The 17,841-nt window shown below is 44.6% G+C and overlaps 1 protein-coding gene across 9 annotated transcripts in view; it reads left to right on the plus strand.

Annotated features, from left to right (window-relative positions):
• mroh1 (maestro heat-like repeat family member 1) overlaps positions 1–17,841 on the plus strand; it is a 102,142-nt gene that overhangs the window by 7,070 nt on the left and 77,231 nt on the right. For all 9 annotated transcript variants that reach the window (XR_013790151.1, XM_079502773.1, XM_079502775.1 and 6 more), the window contains exons 2-9: positions 1,787–1,862; positions 4,777–4,860; positions 5,133–5,278; positions 10,670–10,801; positions 11,492–11,654; positions 13,487–13,585; positions 14,802–14,953; positions 17,605–17,745. Coding sequence is in view for 8 of the 9 variants with exons in the window: in XM_079502773.1 (XP_079358899.1) it covers positions 4,839–4,860; positions 5,133–5,278; positions 10,670–10,801; positions 11,492–11,654; positions 13,487–13,585; positions 14,802–14,953; positions 17,605–17,745 (855 nt within the window). In the remaining variant the exon portion in view is untranslated. The remainder of the gene's footprint in view (positions 1–1,786; positions 1,863–4,776; positions 4,861–5,132; positions 5,279–10,669; positions 10,802–11,491; positions 11,655–13,486; positions 13,586–14,801; positions 14,954–17,604; positions 17,746–17,841) is intronic.

Consider the following 17,841-nt stretch of genomic DNA (forward strand, 5'->3'; position numbering starts at 1 on the left):
AAAAATAGACACATTGCATTGTGCTCTACATTAGCTCACAATGCATTGCATTGTGAAACGTGAGCTCATGAAACTGCTATTTTTGAAAATAATAAATAGATTGGGATGCATTTTTTCCCCCCAGAAATGTGACAGCGATGGCTCTACGACGTTAAACATAAATGTTTGTGATCCATAGGATGGAAGGACACACAGTTTTGTGATCCATAGGATGAAATGGAAGGATATGAAAAGTAAAGACAGAATTAAGGATCATGCTGGCATCTCTTTGCACTTCGGTGTTAGCATGTCTGATACAGACACTCTCTAAGCCAAAAGGCTTAGCAGTACAGTCCGGCAGCCAACAGGCTTCTATAATCTTTTGTTTAAAAGTGGGAAATTTGGTGTATATATATTTTTTTTTATTCGCCTAAAATATTGTCTATATACATACATTCATGAATCCACTTGCTGAACGGCTGTCGGTATTGAGCAATCTTTTTTATAGGCGGATATATGTCACCCTACCATTAACAACCTAAGCATAATGACATTTTAACATTTTTGCAAGCAAGTGGCTTCATCAATGTATGTACAGTATATAGACAATATTTTTAGGCCAATACAAAAATAACTATATACCAAATGTCCCACTCCACCCCCCCGGCTGCAGGACTAGTACTGTTCAAAATTTTTAAAAGTACAGTTTGACTCAATGCCACTTCAGATTTTATTTTCTCTAAATTACAGCATCCACACAATGTTACTATTTTTATATGTATTTGTTTGCTTGCTTGCTTGCATGTTTGCTTGTTTATAAATGTTTTCTCCCATGTCTTGTCAGTCCATGTGTGTGTATGTGTGCGTCCCCCCCGTCTTTTCCATCTGTTGATCTGTGTGAGCAACTAGTCTCCGTTTGACCCATCGGTGTGAAACCGCACACACATTCTCTGGAGGCCAGAGCAGAACCAGTGTTGTTTTTGGCAGCAAATTTCTAGTTTTAGTCATAGTCTTTGGACTGAAACTTCATTTAGTTTTAGTCACATTTTAGTCACCTGGAATGTCTTAGTGTTAGTCTAGTTTTAGTCGACTACATATCATAGGATTTTAGTCGACTAAATCTACAGTTGATTTAGTCGACTAAAATGTATTTTGGCGGGCCTTGATGGCGTTGTAATGACTGTTTTTACACTTGCTGAAAATAGCCGATCTACAAGCTCACAACGCGTCGCAGCGCGACGCGTTGTGAGCTTGTAGATCTGCTATTTTCAGCATGCAACCAAGTGTAAAATGACTTATACTCGATCTCTTGTCCACTATAGTCCCTTCCTAACATTTTAGTCTAGTTTTTATTTGTTGACAAAATTGTCAATATATTTAGTCTTAGTTTTAGTCATCATAGATTAGTTTTTATTTAGTTTCTATTTATTTTTTGTCAATGAAAAAAGGTAGTCGACGAACATTTTTTGTTTAGTTTTAGTCGACGAAAACAACACTGAGCAGAACCCTCTGCCCCAAATTCTTCGGCATGTTACAGCATCACCAGCAGGCCCGATTGTTGCTGCTTGATATTCACACCAATATTGGTACACATTGGCTCTATAGTCATGTGATCAAGACGGACCTGACTGTCCACATATTCCATCCTGATTGTAACAAAATACCTCAAAACGCAGCATTCGATTGCAGTGAATACATTGCTGGTCCACAATGATCTACCTGTGACCTGTGCTCAGAGGAGCAAACGTTTGTTTGTTTGTTGATTTATTTCATGTGGTTCGTTTGTTTTCTGTGTTCCCTCATCCAGGTTTGGTGAGTTAAATTGAGGTGACCCGAGTCCTCCATGCCTCCCTGACTTCATCCAAACTTCACACACTGACAAGGTAAGCTGACGCTCACTTGTCAGTATGCATACCCCTGACCGTGGCTGAGGGGATAGAGAGGCCGCCTCAGAACCGGAAGGTCGGCGGTTTGCCCGCTGGCCGGCCCAGACTGACTACTGTATGTGTCGGTGTCACAGCAAGACACTTGACCTCATGAAACCTAGTGGCTGGGGGTGAACAATGGGCAACAATAGTTGGGAGCATGTAGATTACAATTTACCCCGAAGAGATTTGGTTTACAGGGTAAAAAAGGATAAGGCTGCCTCAGCCAATTGATTGCCACATGGCAACCCCACACCTGCACCATGTATTTACAGTATTTAACCCCCAAAACTACGTAATATTTGAACCCAGGTCTCCATGTGTGGAAACAAACAGCTATTGCTCAGACGAGATGGAATCCCTGCTTGTTCAAGGGAGATATTGTGCTTAATGTGTCAATGGACGAGTAGGGATTCCACCTCCAACCACTGAAGATGTGTCCTAGATATATTGTATTGTTCTCTTCTACCATACAGATTGGTTAAAATAACATTATATGAATTAAAATAAGTAAATACATTACATTGTGTATCAACACTACTCTACTTGTGCACAGCCGGACGTTCAGAGATTTTCGGGCATTTCTTCAGGGATATGATCGTTTTTCAGGTAACCAGAACGCTCGCCTTGAAACCCTAATTTTCTTCCGCCGACCTCAACACCGACCGCTCGTTGGGGCGGTCCTTGTATTCTTGTATTTGTTTTACTGAGAACAAAGTTATAGATTATTTTTATTTTTATAAATTTTATCCTACAATTATTTTTGTAACCCATTTTTCACCCCTGTGTCAATTATCTAATGTGATCCTGGGCTCTACACACCCTCCGCCAACCTGGGGAGAGCAACGGACTTGAACTCATGCTTCCTTCATGCCTGAGTGTCCAAGTCGCTCCTTTACACCTGACAGGGGGGAGTTTCCCTGGTTGGACGTAGCGTGTGGAAGGAACACGTTATTCCAACAAGTTCCTTTCCCCTCCATCAGGCTGGCCAGGGGGAGGCAGTTTAGAGACCAGGATTACTGCATGTTTTTGTGAGGGTACCTACCCTAGGGGACACGGGGAGAACATGCAAAGTCCACACAGAAAGGCCCTTTCGCCAACCCCGGGTTAGGTTTTGGCACCATTTTACTGAAGGTTAGGAATAGGGTTAGTTTTAACCGTTTAGAGGCATACAGTAGTTTACTGAGGTTACCTTTAGGAATACCAGGCAGAGCAACGTTCAAGGATGCTCCGATACGTTTTTTTTGGGACCTATACCAATAATCACAGATTGTTTTTCTCATGATCGGCAGATACCGATCTTGTGCGTAAGGGGAACATTTTAATATTTCCAAAATTATAATATGTACTAAAAACCCATGTCAAAACTGACCTGTGTGTGTGTGGGGAGGAAGGAAGGGGAGAATGTTTATAGGCCTGTGACACAAAGATGCAAAATTATATTATACTATATATCTGAATTTTATACCACTGAAATGGTATAAAATATCGTTTTTTCCAGATAGGGTAAATTGCGATCACCGATCGAGTCATTTGGAGGCCGATCGGCCGGCCAATCGGTGGCCAATTGACCTATAGCTAAGCCCCTCCCCAAACTGCTATGGTCCAATCACAGCTAAGCATAACATGGGTTAGACAAACCTCTCCACCAATAGTTTTCCTATATGATGTTTTAAAAAAGAAATGCCACGCACATATTTCCCAGTTATTGTTGGATTTTTGAAGAGATTTTGAAGGTCTGGTTCCAAAAACGAACTAAATCCATGATATTTAAATTGGAATGAATGAGCCGCGGCTGGAAAGTGTCTAAGTGGGAGTGTCTTAAGTGGGAGAGGGCGGGGCTTAGCTAGAGGTCCATTGATCGGAGCATCTCTAGTTGTACTTTATTGTTACATCTTGCCTTGTAATTCTGTACAGGTACAGTAACAGAGCAGGTACAGTAACAGCAGGTACAGTAACAGAGCAGGTACAGTAACAGAGCAGGTACAGTAACAGAGCAGGTACAGTAACAGAGCAGGTACAGTAACAGCAGGTACAGTAACAGAGCAGGTACAGTAACAGCAGGTACAGTAACAGCAGGTACAGTAACAGAGCAGGTACAGTAATAGAGCAGGTACAGTAACAGAGCAGGTACAGTAACAGAGCAGGTACAGTAACAGAGCAGGTACAGTAACAGAGCAGGTACAGTAACAGAGCAGGTACAGTAACAGAGCAGGTACAGTAACAGCAGGTACAGTAATAGAGCAGGTACAGTAACAGCAGGTACAGTAACAGCAGGTACAGTAACAGCAGGTACAGTAACAGAGCAGGTACAGTAACAGCAGGTACAGTAACAGAGCAGGTACAGTAACAGAGCAGGTACAGTAACAGAGCAGGTACAGTAATAGAGCAGGTACAGTAACAGCAGGTACAGTAACAGCAGGTACAGTAACAGCAGGTACAGTAACAGCAGGTACAGTAATAGAGCAGGTACAGTAATAGAGCAGGTACAGTAACAGCAGGTACAGTAACAGAGCAGGTACAGTAACAGAGCAGGTACAGTAACAGCAGGTACAGTAACAGCAGGTACAGTAATAGAGCAGGTACAGTAACAGAGCAGGTACAGAGTAGTTACGCCAGCTGTGTACGCCCGAGGTGAGCGTTCCGGACGGTATTCGTTTTTTCAAAGCAGTGTTTGATGGCGGACGCCCTTGCCGCTGTTCTAGCCCCTTAGATTGAATTTAGATTTCCCGGCCCAGACATAATCAGTAGGCGGAGATATCTGACCGTCTGTCTGGCTATGTGAGACTAACTGCTCTTAAAAAAAGTGGATTAGAAAAGCAGATGACGGGGTGGATGTTCACGTGGCTGTTTTATTCACATTTCACCCCAGGCCATCTCCAGCCTCGTTAGTCGTCGTTAGTGGGACGTACCCAGCTGTCTTGACCTGCCACCATGGACGAGAGCGACGTGGAACGTGAGTTCTCTCCTCTCCCCTCCCCTCCCCTCCCCCCCTCCCCTCCCCTCCTCTGTGTTACTATATTTGTTATGCTCTATTACCAATTGCACTCATTTGCATTTAAGCACTCATGCTGTATCTCTTTTTTTTTACTGATTTCATTGGAACACACGCACACTCACGTACACACACACACACACACACACACACACACACACACACACACACGGAGGTGATTGTGTTAATACTGTAGTTGTGTGCATGTGCGCGTGTGGTGTGTTGTGTTGTAGGTGTGACTCTGGCCCTGCTGGACGCAGCCAACGATAAAGACCCAGAGGTCCAGGAGCAGGTCAGGAAGTCCATGCTGACCCTGGGCAAACAGCAGTCTGACCGCGTGCTGGCCATGTGTCAGGACTACCTGCTCAAACACCCCAAGGTAAACGCCAACTGCTAACGACCATGTGTTTTCTGAAAAACCTATGTATTTGTGTCAGTGGCAGGGCTCGACAGTGCGACTAGGTACTCGCATATGCTACTAAAAATAGCACCGTGCGAGTTGTAAATTTAAATTTGTAGCACCGGTGCGACTACAGAATTTGACCATTCAATCGTGATAAAGACAAGGCAAGTGCACATTCTATAGTCGCGGTTCTATACCTAAATTTATATTTCTTAGTACGGCGGTGTCGTTCGCCAAAAAGAGCAGATCTACAAGCTAACAACGTGTCGAGGCTCAATGCAGCGTTCATTTGAAGATCTGTCCCCTTTGCTCCCACCGCCCCGCCCCTCCCTGTGTTGCTATCCCTGTCAGCAGCGAACGCAGCAGGATAGCATGATAGCGTAGAAGGAGTTGCTTCGACACGTTGAATACTAAACTTATTTGGAAAGTTTGGAATGTTCAAACATCACTCGATATAACTTTTACCAAACGTGGGTGAAACAGCGTGCAGCCGTGCACGCAAAGAGTGCACGTGCGCACGCACATGGAGTGGACGGATTGATTGATAACCAAAACAACCGTTGCTTAGCACCTCGCTTACAAAAGTGTGTGCGCAGGCTGCGCTGGATACATAATTGTATTACTATTAGTCAGTGGCCTGCATAACGAGCAACGGAAAAAAGGCAAAGATCCCCCCACCACCTCCTTCCACCACGCCGAGGTGTATATGTACGATGTTTTGTCTGAACTGAAGCAGTCAAAGCCAAGGAGAATGTTACAATACTAATTCACCATCGAGTAGCCTCTGCACTGAATATATCACACTCGCATGATATAACAGCAGGATACAAACGGATTGTCTGTCCATGAGCAACATGAAATGAATTGATGATTATCTATCCATCCATCCATCTGCATAAAAAACTAATAGTCTATCAGCATAAAAACAAATTGATTAGGCTATAGATTATATAAAAACAACAAAAAATCCAGATGAATATCAATATTGTGATCATTTTTGAAAAGATATTGTGATATAATATTTTGCCATATTGCCCGCCCCTGCCTCATATCACTTTATTAAAGAAAAATCACACATGTGTGAAGTGAGGGGCACTCTTATCATCATACATCATCATGAATCATCTCATACTGGCCAATCAGAATGCCTGTTAGCTGATTTGCTCGTTTACATATGACGTACATTTTCCTTTCAATGTCAATGGCGTTTAATGTTTTGATGTTTAATTTATGTCATATTTAGCTGAATTTTGACCTCATTTCTCCGTTCATTGTCAATGGCAAATCTTGAGACGTGTGGGGACTAAAGCTGTATAGGAGGGGAAAAACACATTATTTGCTAACTTTTCATCGTGCTCCTAAAATAATTTGTGTGCTACTAGATTTTTCAACTTAGTAGCACACGTGCTACTTGGAAAAATGCTAAGCGTCAAGCCCTGGTCAGTGGTGTTCAACCATTTTCAGTATCAGACTGTGGTTGTACTGGTCAGCTCCCAGTGACCAACAGTATCAGACTGTGGTTGTACTGGTCAGCTCCCAGTGACCAACAGTATCAGACTGTGGTTGTACTGGTCAGCTCCCAGTGACCAACAACAGTATCAGACTGTGGTTGTACTGGTCAGCTCCCAGTGACCAACAGTATCAGACTGTGGTTGTACTGGTCAGCTCCCAGTGACCAACAGTATCAGACTGTGGTTGTACTGGTCAGCTCCCAGTGACCAACAGTATCAGACTGTGGTTGTACTGGTCAGCTCCCAGTGACCAACAGTATCAGACTGTGGTTGTACTGGTCAGCTCCCAGTGACCAACAATATCAGACTGTGGTTGTACTGGTCAGCTCCCAGTGACCAACAGTATCAGACTGTGGTTGTACTGGTCAGCTCCCAGTACAACAGTATCAGAATGTGGTTGTACTGGTCAGCTCCCAGTGACCAACAGTATCAGACTGTGGTTGTACTGGTCAGCTCCCAGTGACCAACAGTATCAGACTGTGGTTGTACTGGTCAGCTCCCAGTGACCAACAGTATCAGACTGTGGTTGTACTGGTCAGCTCCCATTGACCAACAGTATCAGACTATGGTTGTACTGGTCAACTCCCAGTACAACAGTATTAGACTGTGGTTGTACTGGTCAGCTCCCAGTGACCAACATTATCAGACTGTGGTTGTATTGGTCAGCTCCCAGTGACCAACAGTATCAGACTGCGGTTGTCCTGGTCAGCTCCCAGTGACCAACAGTATCAGACTGTGGTTGTACTGGTCAGCTCCCAGTGACCAACAGTATCAGACTGTGGTTGTATTGGTCAGCTCCCAGTGACCAACATTATCAGACTGTGGTTGTATTGGTCAGCTCCCAGTGACCAACAGTATCAGACTGTGGTTGTGTTGGTCAGCTCCCAGTGACCAACAGTATCAGACTGTGGTTGTGTTGGTCAGCTCCCAGTGACCAACAGTATCAGACTGTGGTTGTGTTGGTCAGCTCCCAGTGACCAACAGTATCAGACTGTGGTTGTACTGGTCAGCTCCCAGTGACCAACAGTATCAGACTGTGGTTGTACTGGTCAGCTCCCAGTGACCAACAGTATCAGACTATGGTTGTACTGGTCAGCTCCCAGTAAAACAGTATCAGACTATGGTTGTACTGGTCAGCTCCCAGTGACCAACATTATCAGACTGTGGTTGTATTGGTCAGCTCCCAGTGACCAACAGTATCAGACTGTGGTTGTACTGGTCAGCTCCCAGTGACCAACAGTATCAGACTGTGGTTGTGTTGGTCAGCTCCCAGTGGTAAACAGCAGAAAACTTGCTGAGCGGTGCCTCCACTCCAATACGCAGGTCTGTCTGTCTGTCTGTCTGTCTGTCTGTCTGTCTGTCTGTCCGAGCACGGAAAGCTGCAACACGGTAACTCTGTCACTTCTCAACCGTTTCGGACACGGGAAGGCTCGCCGGAACCGGGCCGACCCCCCCCCCCCCCCCGGGTGTGTTCCTGGGAGTCTGGATGTTGCGGGGAACCCCCCCCCCCCCACCCCGGGGACGGGGACCCCCACATGGTAACCCTGTCATTTCTCGACCGTTTCGGACACGGGGGCGGCTCGCCGGAAACCAGGGGCGGCGCCCCCCTGGTTGCACCGTGTGGTAGAGCTCCCAGTGGCAAGGTGTGCCTGTGTGTTTTCACTGTTTAGATTGTGAAGCAGGGTGTTGCTCTGGCGAGTCTGCTTTTCCCCCGAAATGTCAACAGCACTGAACAAACACGTGTCAAGACTTAAGACTACTGATGTGCTCTGCATTAAAGGGAAACCTCGCCGGACGGCGTTTAACCCGATTATGAATTCAATCATTCTGTTGTTGTGAGCAAGACATGGAGGAAGAACGCTCGTCAGTGTGTTCTCCCCAGAGTTCACTCGGTGGGCATTAAAAACATGTTGTTTAGAGTTTCTGGATAGGATTCTCAACCAGCAGTTATCTCATAACCATTTAACCACCAGCATTATGAGCAAAAAATATTTAGACCACCGTTTCTCACCGTCATTCTTTATCAGTGTTCCTACTGTACACTAAGGGCTATATCTTAACCCTTATCCCTAAACTAATTTGCCATTTTATTTACTATTTTAAAAAACGTGTCGATGTAAAGTGGCTAGTTGGGTAGTGTACACCTAATGCTAGGGTAGAATTAGCATTAGGGCTATGGACCAGAGCTACTCGCCGCTATGCCTGTCCATTCTACTCCAGGCGCTGGAACAAGCTACTCGTGCTGCCGTCTCCCACAGGGACCGACCCTCCACTATGTCGGAACTAAAACCTGTCCCCGTAAAAAGTCGGTGCCTGTGAGAGACGACAACAACACGAGCGTCCCAACCTGCTCCAGCACCCATACTCTGTCCAGCACCCGGAAAACAAATACAAGCACAGCGATGTGTGCAAAGTGCGTGTGCATCCCCTTTTTACAACTTTTACAACGCTGAGTAATTTGCTCCACATCTGAAACGGAGAAGCCGAACCATTTCCAGACGACAGACATTGTCTTGCCTATTTTAGCAACTAAATCCTCGTTCCTATCGCTCCCCGTGGCAGACATGCTAATGCTGCTTTCAGGTTTTCTCTCTGCGCGGCAGTGAGAGGAGAAAGTAACTACGGTAGCCCGGCAGCCTGCAGGCGAGTGCGAGAGAGATTTACCGTAAATGCCCTAGTTAAAGGGAAAAACGATTTTCGATTTTCTTTTTTTGTCATCGTCCAAATCCAAAAATCGCGATTTCGATTAAAATTCGATTAATCGTGCAGCCCTAATAGATTAGCCGCACCGTTGTATAGGCCGCAGGGTTCAAAGCATGGGAAAAAAGTAGCAGCTTATAGTCCGGAAATTACGGTATAAACTGTGTTTTGGCGATGCAAAATGCACCCTATTTTAAATCTCTGAATGATTAACTCAACCCTCACCGCTGATAAAATATGGGTGATTATGGACTGGCCACCGTCCAAATCTAACAACTCCCCAAACAGCCCAGGTTACATGGAGACACTAAACTATTCATGTGCCCTTAGAGTTTAGAAACTGCTTGCTGTCAACACCCTGACACTTTTTTGTAAATGAGAAGTGACAAGTTTTATTGAGATGAGTAGATATCGGTTTGACCAATTATATATCAGCCATTGGGTGTGACTTTTTTGACTACTTTGGTTATCGGCAATTATACCAGATTTCATCCTGGCATCCCTGTTTTGGCCATGTCATTACAGTTTGTGTTTGTGTATTTTATTATTTACTTGTTCGTTCGTCGATTGTATAATTAAAGTTACAATTCTTGAAAAGAAAATTTCATATCGTCGCTATCAGCAATCTACATTATTCATCGTTTTCATTTAAAAAATACATAAAAATCAACACCCTTGATTAAGTCTGTGTGGCTTTTTACAAAAAATATTGAGTACTTAAAAGCACTTCTGACTAAACCTCCTAAACACACTTATGTCCTTATTTATAATATTTATATAATATTTTTGACATACTGGTTTCTTCCCGACAGCAGATATATATTGACACGTATTACACTTAATTACATTTTTGTGATCTATCAAAAAGTAGATTGTTTATTTATCTGTTTGCTATATATTTTGCTATATACATATATGTCGTACATATGTATGACAACGCTGGCCTAAACGCGTACGTTGTCTGCTCGTCGGAGGTAAATACAATCATGTGAAAAGGCATTTGATCGTTCTATCATGTATCATCGAGCCTTGCACCTATAAGGTTTTTTTTTTCTCTAACCTGGAGTAAAATCTATGTTTTTCAAATTGACTACAAAATCTTGCTTTGTAAACCTCCTCTCCTCTCCTCTCCTCTCCTCTCCTCTCCTCTCCTCAGTTGATAGTGAGTCACAGGGTGGTCGTGCTGCAGACCATCGAGCTGATCGTGAGCAGCAGCATCGAGGAGATCAGATACCCCAGAATAAAGAGCATCATCTCCCTGGCCTCCGACGAGATGACACGATCTAAGGTACGTGCTTAGGGACGTTAGTAGTTAATCGTTAATCAATTAATCGCTGTTTAAGAAATTTGTCAATTAAACGTAACGGTTAATAATTAATTGTAATTAATCGAAAAGTCTGTGGTTCTATCATTGGGTGGTTTTCTGTGAATGTAAAGCTGTGTGTGGCCGAGGAAAGCACATACAAATGCCATTGCCTGGCCCTGCATCGTCAATGGTCAAATAGATATTTGATTAACGCGTTCGAGGATCGATCTATTACCTTTGGAGCATACGCCGAAGTATTTGCAGCTTTGATTCACAAAAATCCGGCGGAAAATAGTCCCATGGTTTGTTGTTGAAGAGAAAAACATGCCGCCATTACGATGCAAAATGAAACCACCCTGCACAGCATGTTGTAGTCCAAACAAATCCCCCATTCACTTGCATTGAACTCATTTTCCCAGAAGCCCTAGCAGCCCAGAGCATGGCTAGATTTCCGGTTTCGTCATCATAACGCGACGGCCTCGTCACTAGCCACTTGCCCAAATGTGCTGACCTCGTCACATTTTGTGCTGACCTCGTCACATTTGTCAAGACGTCTAATTTCCCACCCGTCCACCCCATCTGCCGGACTATAATATAATGACATGTTTTGCATGTCAACGCTATTGTAATATTTACAGGCCTGGCTTCTATTTATTTTAATATATTTTCCAGGAAGTGGTCCCCGATTGGCAGCAGGCGGCCAGTAACATCCTGGTTGCCGTGGGCAACAAGTACATCAACGACATCATGGAGGAGATTCTGAGCAAGTTTCAACCTGGAGTGCTTCCTCATTTCTTTGTGGTGAAGACCCTCGCCAACCTGTCTGATTCTAATGGTACGTACGTACGCTCGCACGCACGCACACACACACACACACACACACACACACACACACACTATGTGTGCGTGTGTACAGAATTCAAACTGTAGCATTGATTATTGTCACGGACAGAAGTCATTATTTCCCTTTGCATATATGCACCGGAGCGCACTCGCCTATTAGTTTGCATTGCATTCAGAACGTGCCCTTAATTAAAAACCAACTGCAGCTGTGTATGTGGCTCTCAGCGCGCGGTGTCCCACTATTGACTGGCTGAATTTGAAGTTTGAACTGTGCTGTGTCAGAGAAGTAACAGATAGAAGCGCGCAAACTTTATCCCCAAACGATATCCCCCTCACCTCCGTGCTGGAAATAAAACGTCTGGGTTTCCGAGGCTACATCCGTGCTGACGCAATGACTCCTGTTTCTGGTTTAGCTTTACGCGCGGGGCACATTAACCTCTCCGTCTCCGGTCAGTGCGGGTTGTTGTTTATACTTTATTTGCATGGCTCAGAAAATAAGTAACAAACTAACATGAGAACGTTATCGAGTTGTTGAAGGAGGAGGAGGAGGAGGAGAAGGTTCACGTGGAAGGTAATGCAGATTGTATTCTGATGATGTGCCAAACTGCTGCTGGCTGCTGGCTGATAATATAGACCTATGTCTTCTATATTGTGTTCTGAAGGTCGGGCTGACTGCCACTAGTGTTAATGTTATATTTTGTATTGTGTTCTCGAGCCGCTGTGCTGCGCGCTGCTGCTGCGCTGTGTGCCAATGATGCCCCCTCTCCTGTTGTGTTCTCTTTTCTGGTCTGTGTACCAGTGTGCGACGCACACACTGTTTAGTATTTACTATTATAGTTTTATGTTTTGATAATCAGCGCTTTGCCATATAGATGATACATACACTGTGCCATATTGGAGAGGCCACTGTGTGCGCAGTGCTTTGTTTGACAGGCGACCCCCCCCCCCCCCCCCCCCCGTCATAACACGACGATCTCAAGTCTCAAGTCTCAAAAATCTCAAGTCGTTAATGCCCTAACACGCGCGCACACACACACACACACACACACACACAGAGCTGTGTGCTTACTTATCTCCACCAGGCCAAAGGCATGGGAGAGTATGTTTTGCACTCCGTCCGTCCGTGTGTCCGTCTGTCCGTCCGTCTGTGAACAGCTAATCCGATTTGGTCGATGCCAAATTTTGCGCACACACTCCCTGGATGCCAACGATGAACCTTTCCAGAACGGCCTGTTATAGCGCCACCAGTGTTTTGAGAAACACATTTCTTGATTACTCCTCCAGATTCTGTCCAAAACTCAAAAACACAAATCGTTACACACTATCTCTATAGTCATGTGTTCAAGATGGATCTGTCCGATATTTCATATTCCATCCTAATTGCCTAACATTGGCTTTCAAAGTTTGCAGGATTGGCCCTTTGGAAACAAAAAGCCTCAAATCATGAACGCAGCGTGCAATTTATGTGAAATCTTTCACAGACTGTCCTACTAGGCTGAGGAATGTATCCCACCCTTTTCACATTGGCCTGTTATAGCGCCACCAACAGGTGGATTTTTGCGAAACACATTTGGGAACAAAATGCCTCAAATCATCCAATCCAAATCAATGGCGTAAGAACAAAATTTGGCACCCTTTTCACATTGACCTATTATAGCGCCACCAGGAGGCCACAACCTGACCTGGCCTGGTGGAGACCTGTGCCCCGAGGGGCACTTTTTCTAGTTTTACCCTGTTACTACCTTTAGTCCAGCACCAGCGAAGGGACTGGATGTGCGCAACCTACCTGTTTTTTAACTCATTGTGTCCCTCTCCCTCCTCCAGTGTACGGCATGGTTCCTTTTCTCAACGCCATCCTGGGGACCATGCTACCCATGCTGGCCATGGCCAAGTCGGACAACATGAAGTGGGTCTTCTCCTCCGGTAAGAACCTGTCTGAGTGCTGGTCCGGGAGGGAGGGGAGGGGGGGGGGGGGGGGGCAGGACATTAACCCATTTAGACCTGAACTCCATTCTACAAAATGTCTTCTAAATCCTGACAGTTTTCTGAAAAACCCCATGTATGTCAGTCGTTCTCAAACATTTTCATGTCAAGGACCTCTAAAAATATATGTAATTGGCTGCCGACCCCCCATCTGAAAATGTCGTTCCAGGGACCCTCCCTCCCCCAGAAGCAAAGATTTGAGTTAAAAACGTTCGCTCTGAAAGAATATATATTCAAAGATCTGCAGCACATTTTCACGATTTTTCAAAAATAGCAGATCTACAAGCTCGTAGTGCGGCATCTTAGAGCATTCTGACTCCTAATACAGAGAATATGTACAGAAAATATATATTCCTTACATCAAAACAGCGCTAATTAAAGGTTCAAGGAGTTTTATTCCATACAAGTACAGAACGAAATTTGATTACCCAAGTCCTGGCCAGGCATAAAAGAAGGTCAAATACAGTACGTCTAAAAACACTAAATATAAAGAATAGCCTCACAACGCGTCACGTCACATGTTGGCTTGTTTGATGTGGTATTCTCGCTATAAAACCCACTGGTCTCTGATGGACTGATTTGATGTCTAGGACTGGAAGTAAAGCTCAAATGAAATCTGTCTCCGTCTTAACTGCTGTTGAATAAGGAAGGCACTGTGAGCAGACGTCCGTGTCCTCACTGTGACTCCAGACCACCGGGCTGTGAGAGGAGACCACACAAGTTACAGAACCAGCCACTCGCATGACAATAACAATAACCGTCAACTAAAACCTGACGAAACTTGACCTTTTTTCACTGATTAAAACTAAATAAAAACCGAAGCCATGATGACTAAAACTATGACTAAATATACTGACAATTTCGTCAACAAATGAAAACTAGACTTAAAAACTAAAATGTCAGCGTCGCTTCGTCGTCGTGCCGATAATCGCGGTAAAAACACACCCTCTCGTGTGATATATTGCTTAATCTGGAGATTGTGGAATAGTTGTCTGGCTAGTACGCGACACTATTATTAAATTAAATAGTCTTGCGTAAATGTAAAACGTACAGACTAGCTTTTAAATAATTGATAACCGTTTCTCTCTCTCTCTCTCCCCCCCCCTCCCCTCCCTCCCTCTCTCTCTCCCCCCATCCCCTCCCTCCCTCGCTCCAGCGCTGTGTCATTTCAGTGACAGTATACTGGAGTATCTGGCCAACCTGGACAAGGCTCCAGATCCCACGGTCCGCAAGGACACGTTCTCCAGCGAGATCTACGCTGCGTACGACATTCTGTTCAACAGCTGGTTGCAGAGCAGGGAGACTAAGGTACAGACATTCATTCTTTTTTTTTGTAATAATCTTTATCCCACGATTTTGCAACACATGTTTTTCACCCAGTGTCAATTATCTAATGTAATCCTGGGTGCTACACTTCCTCTGCCAACCTGGGGGGGCAGCGGACTGACCTCATGCTCCCTTCTATGTGTGAGGAGTCCAAGCTGCTTCTTTTCACCTGACATGGGGGGAATTTCCCTGGCCGGACGTAGCGCGTGGAAGGAACGCGTTATTCCGACCAGTTCCTTTCCCCTCCATCAGGCCCCCCCCCGGGCTGGCCAGGGTGAGGTAGTTTAGAGACCAGGATTACTGCATGTTTTTGTGAGGGTACCTATCCTAGGGGACATGGGGAGGGGAGAACATGCAAACTCCACACAGAAAGGTCCTTTTCACTTCAAAACGCAGCAGAGTGCGGATCACCGCAGGTGTGAATGCAATCGCATTAAACATAGGGAGTGAATGTACCACTGTGAGATGAAGAAGTTGGTATTTGGCACACGAGAAGGAAAGAGAAGTCATTATTACGCAGCGACGCGTAAAGATGACCCGTGGACACACGTGGTCTAATGAAGAGATAGAAGCCCTTATTGCAACATGGCCAGACCACCATAGGTTTATGCTGAAGGTTACACACACAAACAATGCAGTGTACAGGATATATAGCAATAGAATGGAGGCGATTAGGTTCCATCGCACATTTGCACAGTTGCAGGTTGCATAAAGTGTTTGCGCTCATAGTACAGACCTGGACCAGGAATCCTGACGGGCGGCTCCGCTGATCTGGAGTCAGATAAAAGTGGTACTGTATGTGTGTTTGTGTAGACAGTATGGCTACTCCTATTGACCTACCAGCTTTATTTAATGTATGTAGGCTTTAGTAGGCTAGCCGCTACTTTATTAAACAAGTTGTTAAAGTTGTCGACGCACGCACGCACGCACGCACGCACGCACGCACGCACGCACGCGCACGCACGCGCACACACACACACACACACACACACACACACACACACACACACACACACATACAAACACACAGTCCCCGACAATCACACTGCAACCACGTTACCATCACTTTTAAGTCCTAAAGTCCTAACTATTACTCAAAGTATATATTCTTTTAACACATATATATTTCACTGTGTGGTTTATGAATTGAACACATTGACACAGGTCCCTGACAGCGCAGTGTGAAGAAACGCAGCAAATTAAATATGCAGAATGGCTCAACTTCTCCGCCCATTCGCGTCTACCAAAGTATTAGGTGTGAATGTGACCTAATGTACAGAAGACACACACTCTTATGTGTACATACGAAGCCTAGTTCATACTCTTCTATTCTACGATGGTGTCGTTTACCGACAATAACTGATCTTGAAGCCGTTGGCTTGAAGCTTGAAGATAAGTTATTGAATGAAGAGTATAAATCGAGTTCACGGTGGACTACTACAGTTGTCTCAGAGTCCGTTATTTACTGTTGGAATTGTTCCAGTGTGTCAGAAAGGACAGTTTACTTTCAGATGGGATCAGCTCAGGCCTGAGACATAGTAATGGCATCTCTCTCTCTTTCTCTCTCTCTCTCTCTCTCTCTCTCTCTCTCTCTCTCTCTCTCTCGCCCACTGACTCTATACTTAGTCAGGGTGGCTCTGTGCTGCATTAGTGAGAGCAGGAAACCTATTAGAGTTAATCCCATTTCAGCGTTCAACACAGACACACCCTGTTGTCCTGACTGATGCTGCAACATTAACCCCTGCTCTCAATGAAACCTAAAAGTTAACCTAATGTCAAACGTTAGCCACTTAAAAACCCTATGTTATAGTTTGTCGTATAACAGTGTTGCGAGAAAGTAGCAAAAAGACAAACGGAGAACAAAACGGAGACACCAAAAGCAGAGCAGTGCAGGCTAATGGTGCCATGGGACTTTACTGGCATGAGAACACATACTGTACGTTTACAGTGCCGAAGCAAGAGTGGAACAAAAACGATCCAAGCAACAACATTATGTACGAATTAAACGTGAATAGAAAACTGTTCTAACGGAGTTGTGTCATATCGCAATTTACAGAAAACTATCTTACAAAAAACTGTACGGATTGTGCATATGCTGTCAGATTTTTTTCTATACATCCACATAGTAACAATTATCTTGGAATAAACCTTTGGTACGAGTGGGTAGCTCAATGTCACTTGGTGGGCCCATAGCACTTACCCTACCCCCTTAGACAGCACTTTTTAGACTTAGATAGCACTTGAAACAGACTTATAGCATGTCATGTAGACAGCACAATAACAGTACAGCATAGTATAATATATATGTATAGCTTACATGTATAGTGTCATTATATATAGATATGTTCTAGTTACGTTCTTAGCTTACGCATGTTTCTTGATAAATGCTTTTTATATATGTGATGTATTCCCATGCTTTTTGTTCTTGCTTAATGTAAGTCGCTCTGGATTAAGAGCGTCTGCTAAATGCCTACATTGTAAATTGTAAATTGTCCCATGTGTCACCTAACTGTGTGTGTGTGTGTGTGTGTGACTGTGTGCTACATGTAGCTGAGGCTAACGGTAGCTGAGGCGGTGGGTCCCATGTGTCACCTAACTGTGTGTGTGTGTGTGTGACTGTGTGCTACATGTAGCTGAGGCTAACCGTAGCTGAGGCGGTGGGTCCCATGTGTCACCTGATGGCCAGTGACAAGCTGGAGGAGCAGCTCTCCAAACTGATCCCCTCCATGCTGTCGCTGTACAAGAAGAACAACGAGCACTACATCATCAGCAAGGTGGGTCGCCATTGGCTGGAACCTCAAACTGAACGGCAAGGAGGGTCACCATTGGCCGGAACCTCAAACTAAACATTGTTACCAAGAGTGAGGCCC

Source organism: Electrona antarctica (genome assembly GCF_951216825.1).
Source record: "Electrona antarctica genome assembly, chromosome: 6".
Taxonomy (NCBI): domain Eukaryota; kingdom Metazoa; phylum Chordata; class Actinopteri; order Myctophiformes; family Myctophidae; genus Electrona; species Electrona antarctica.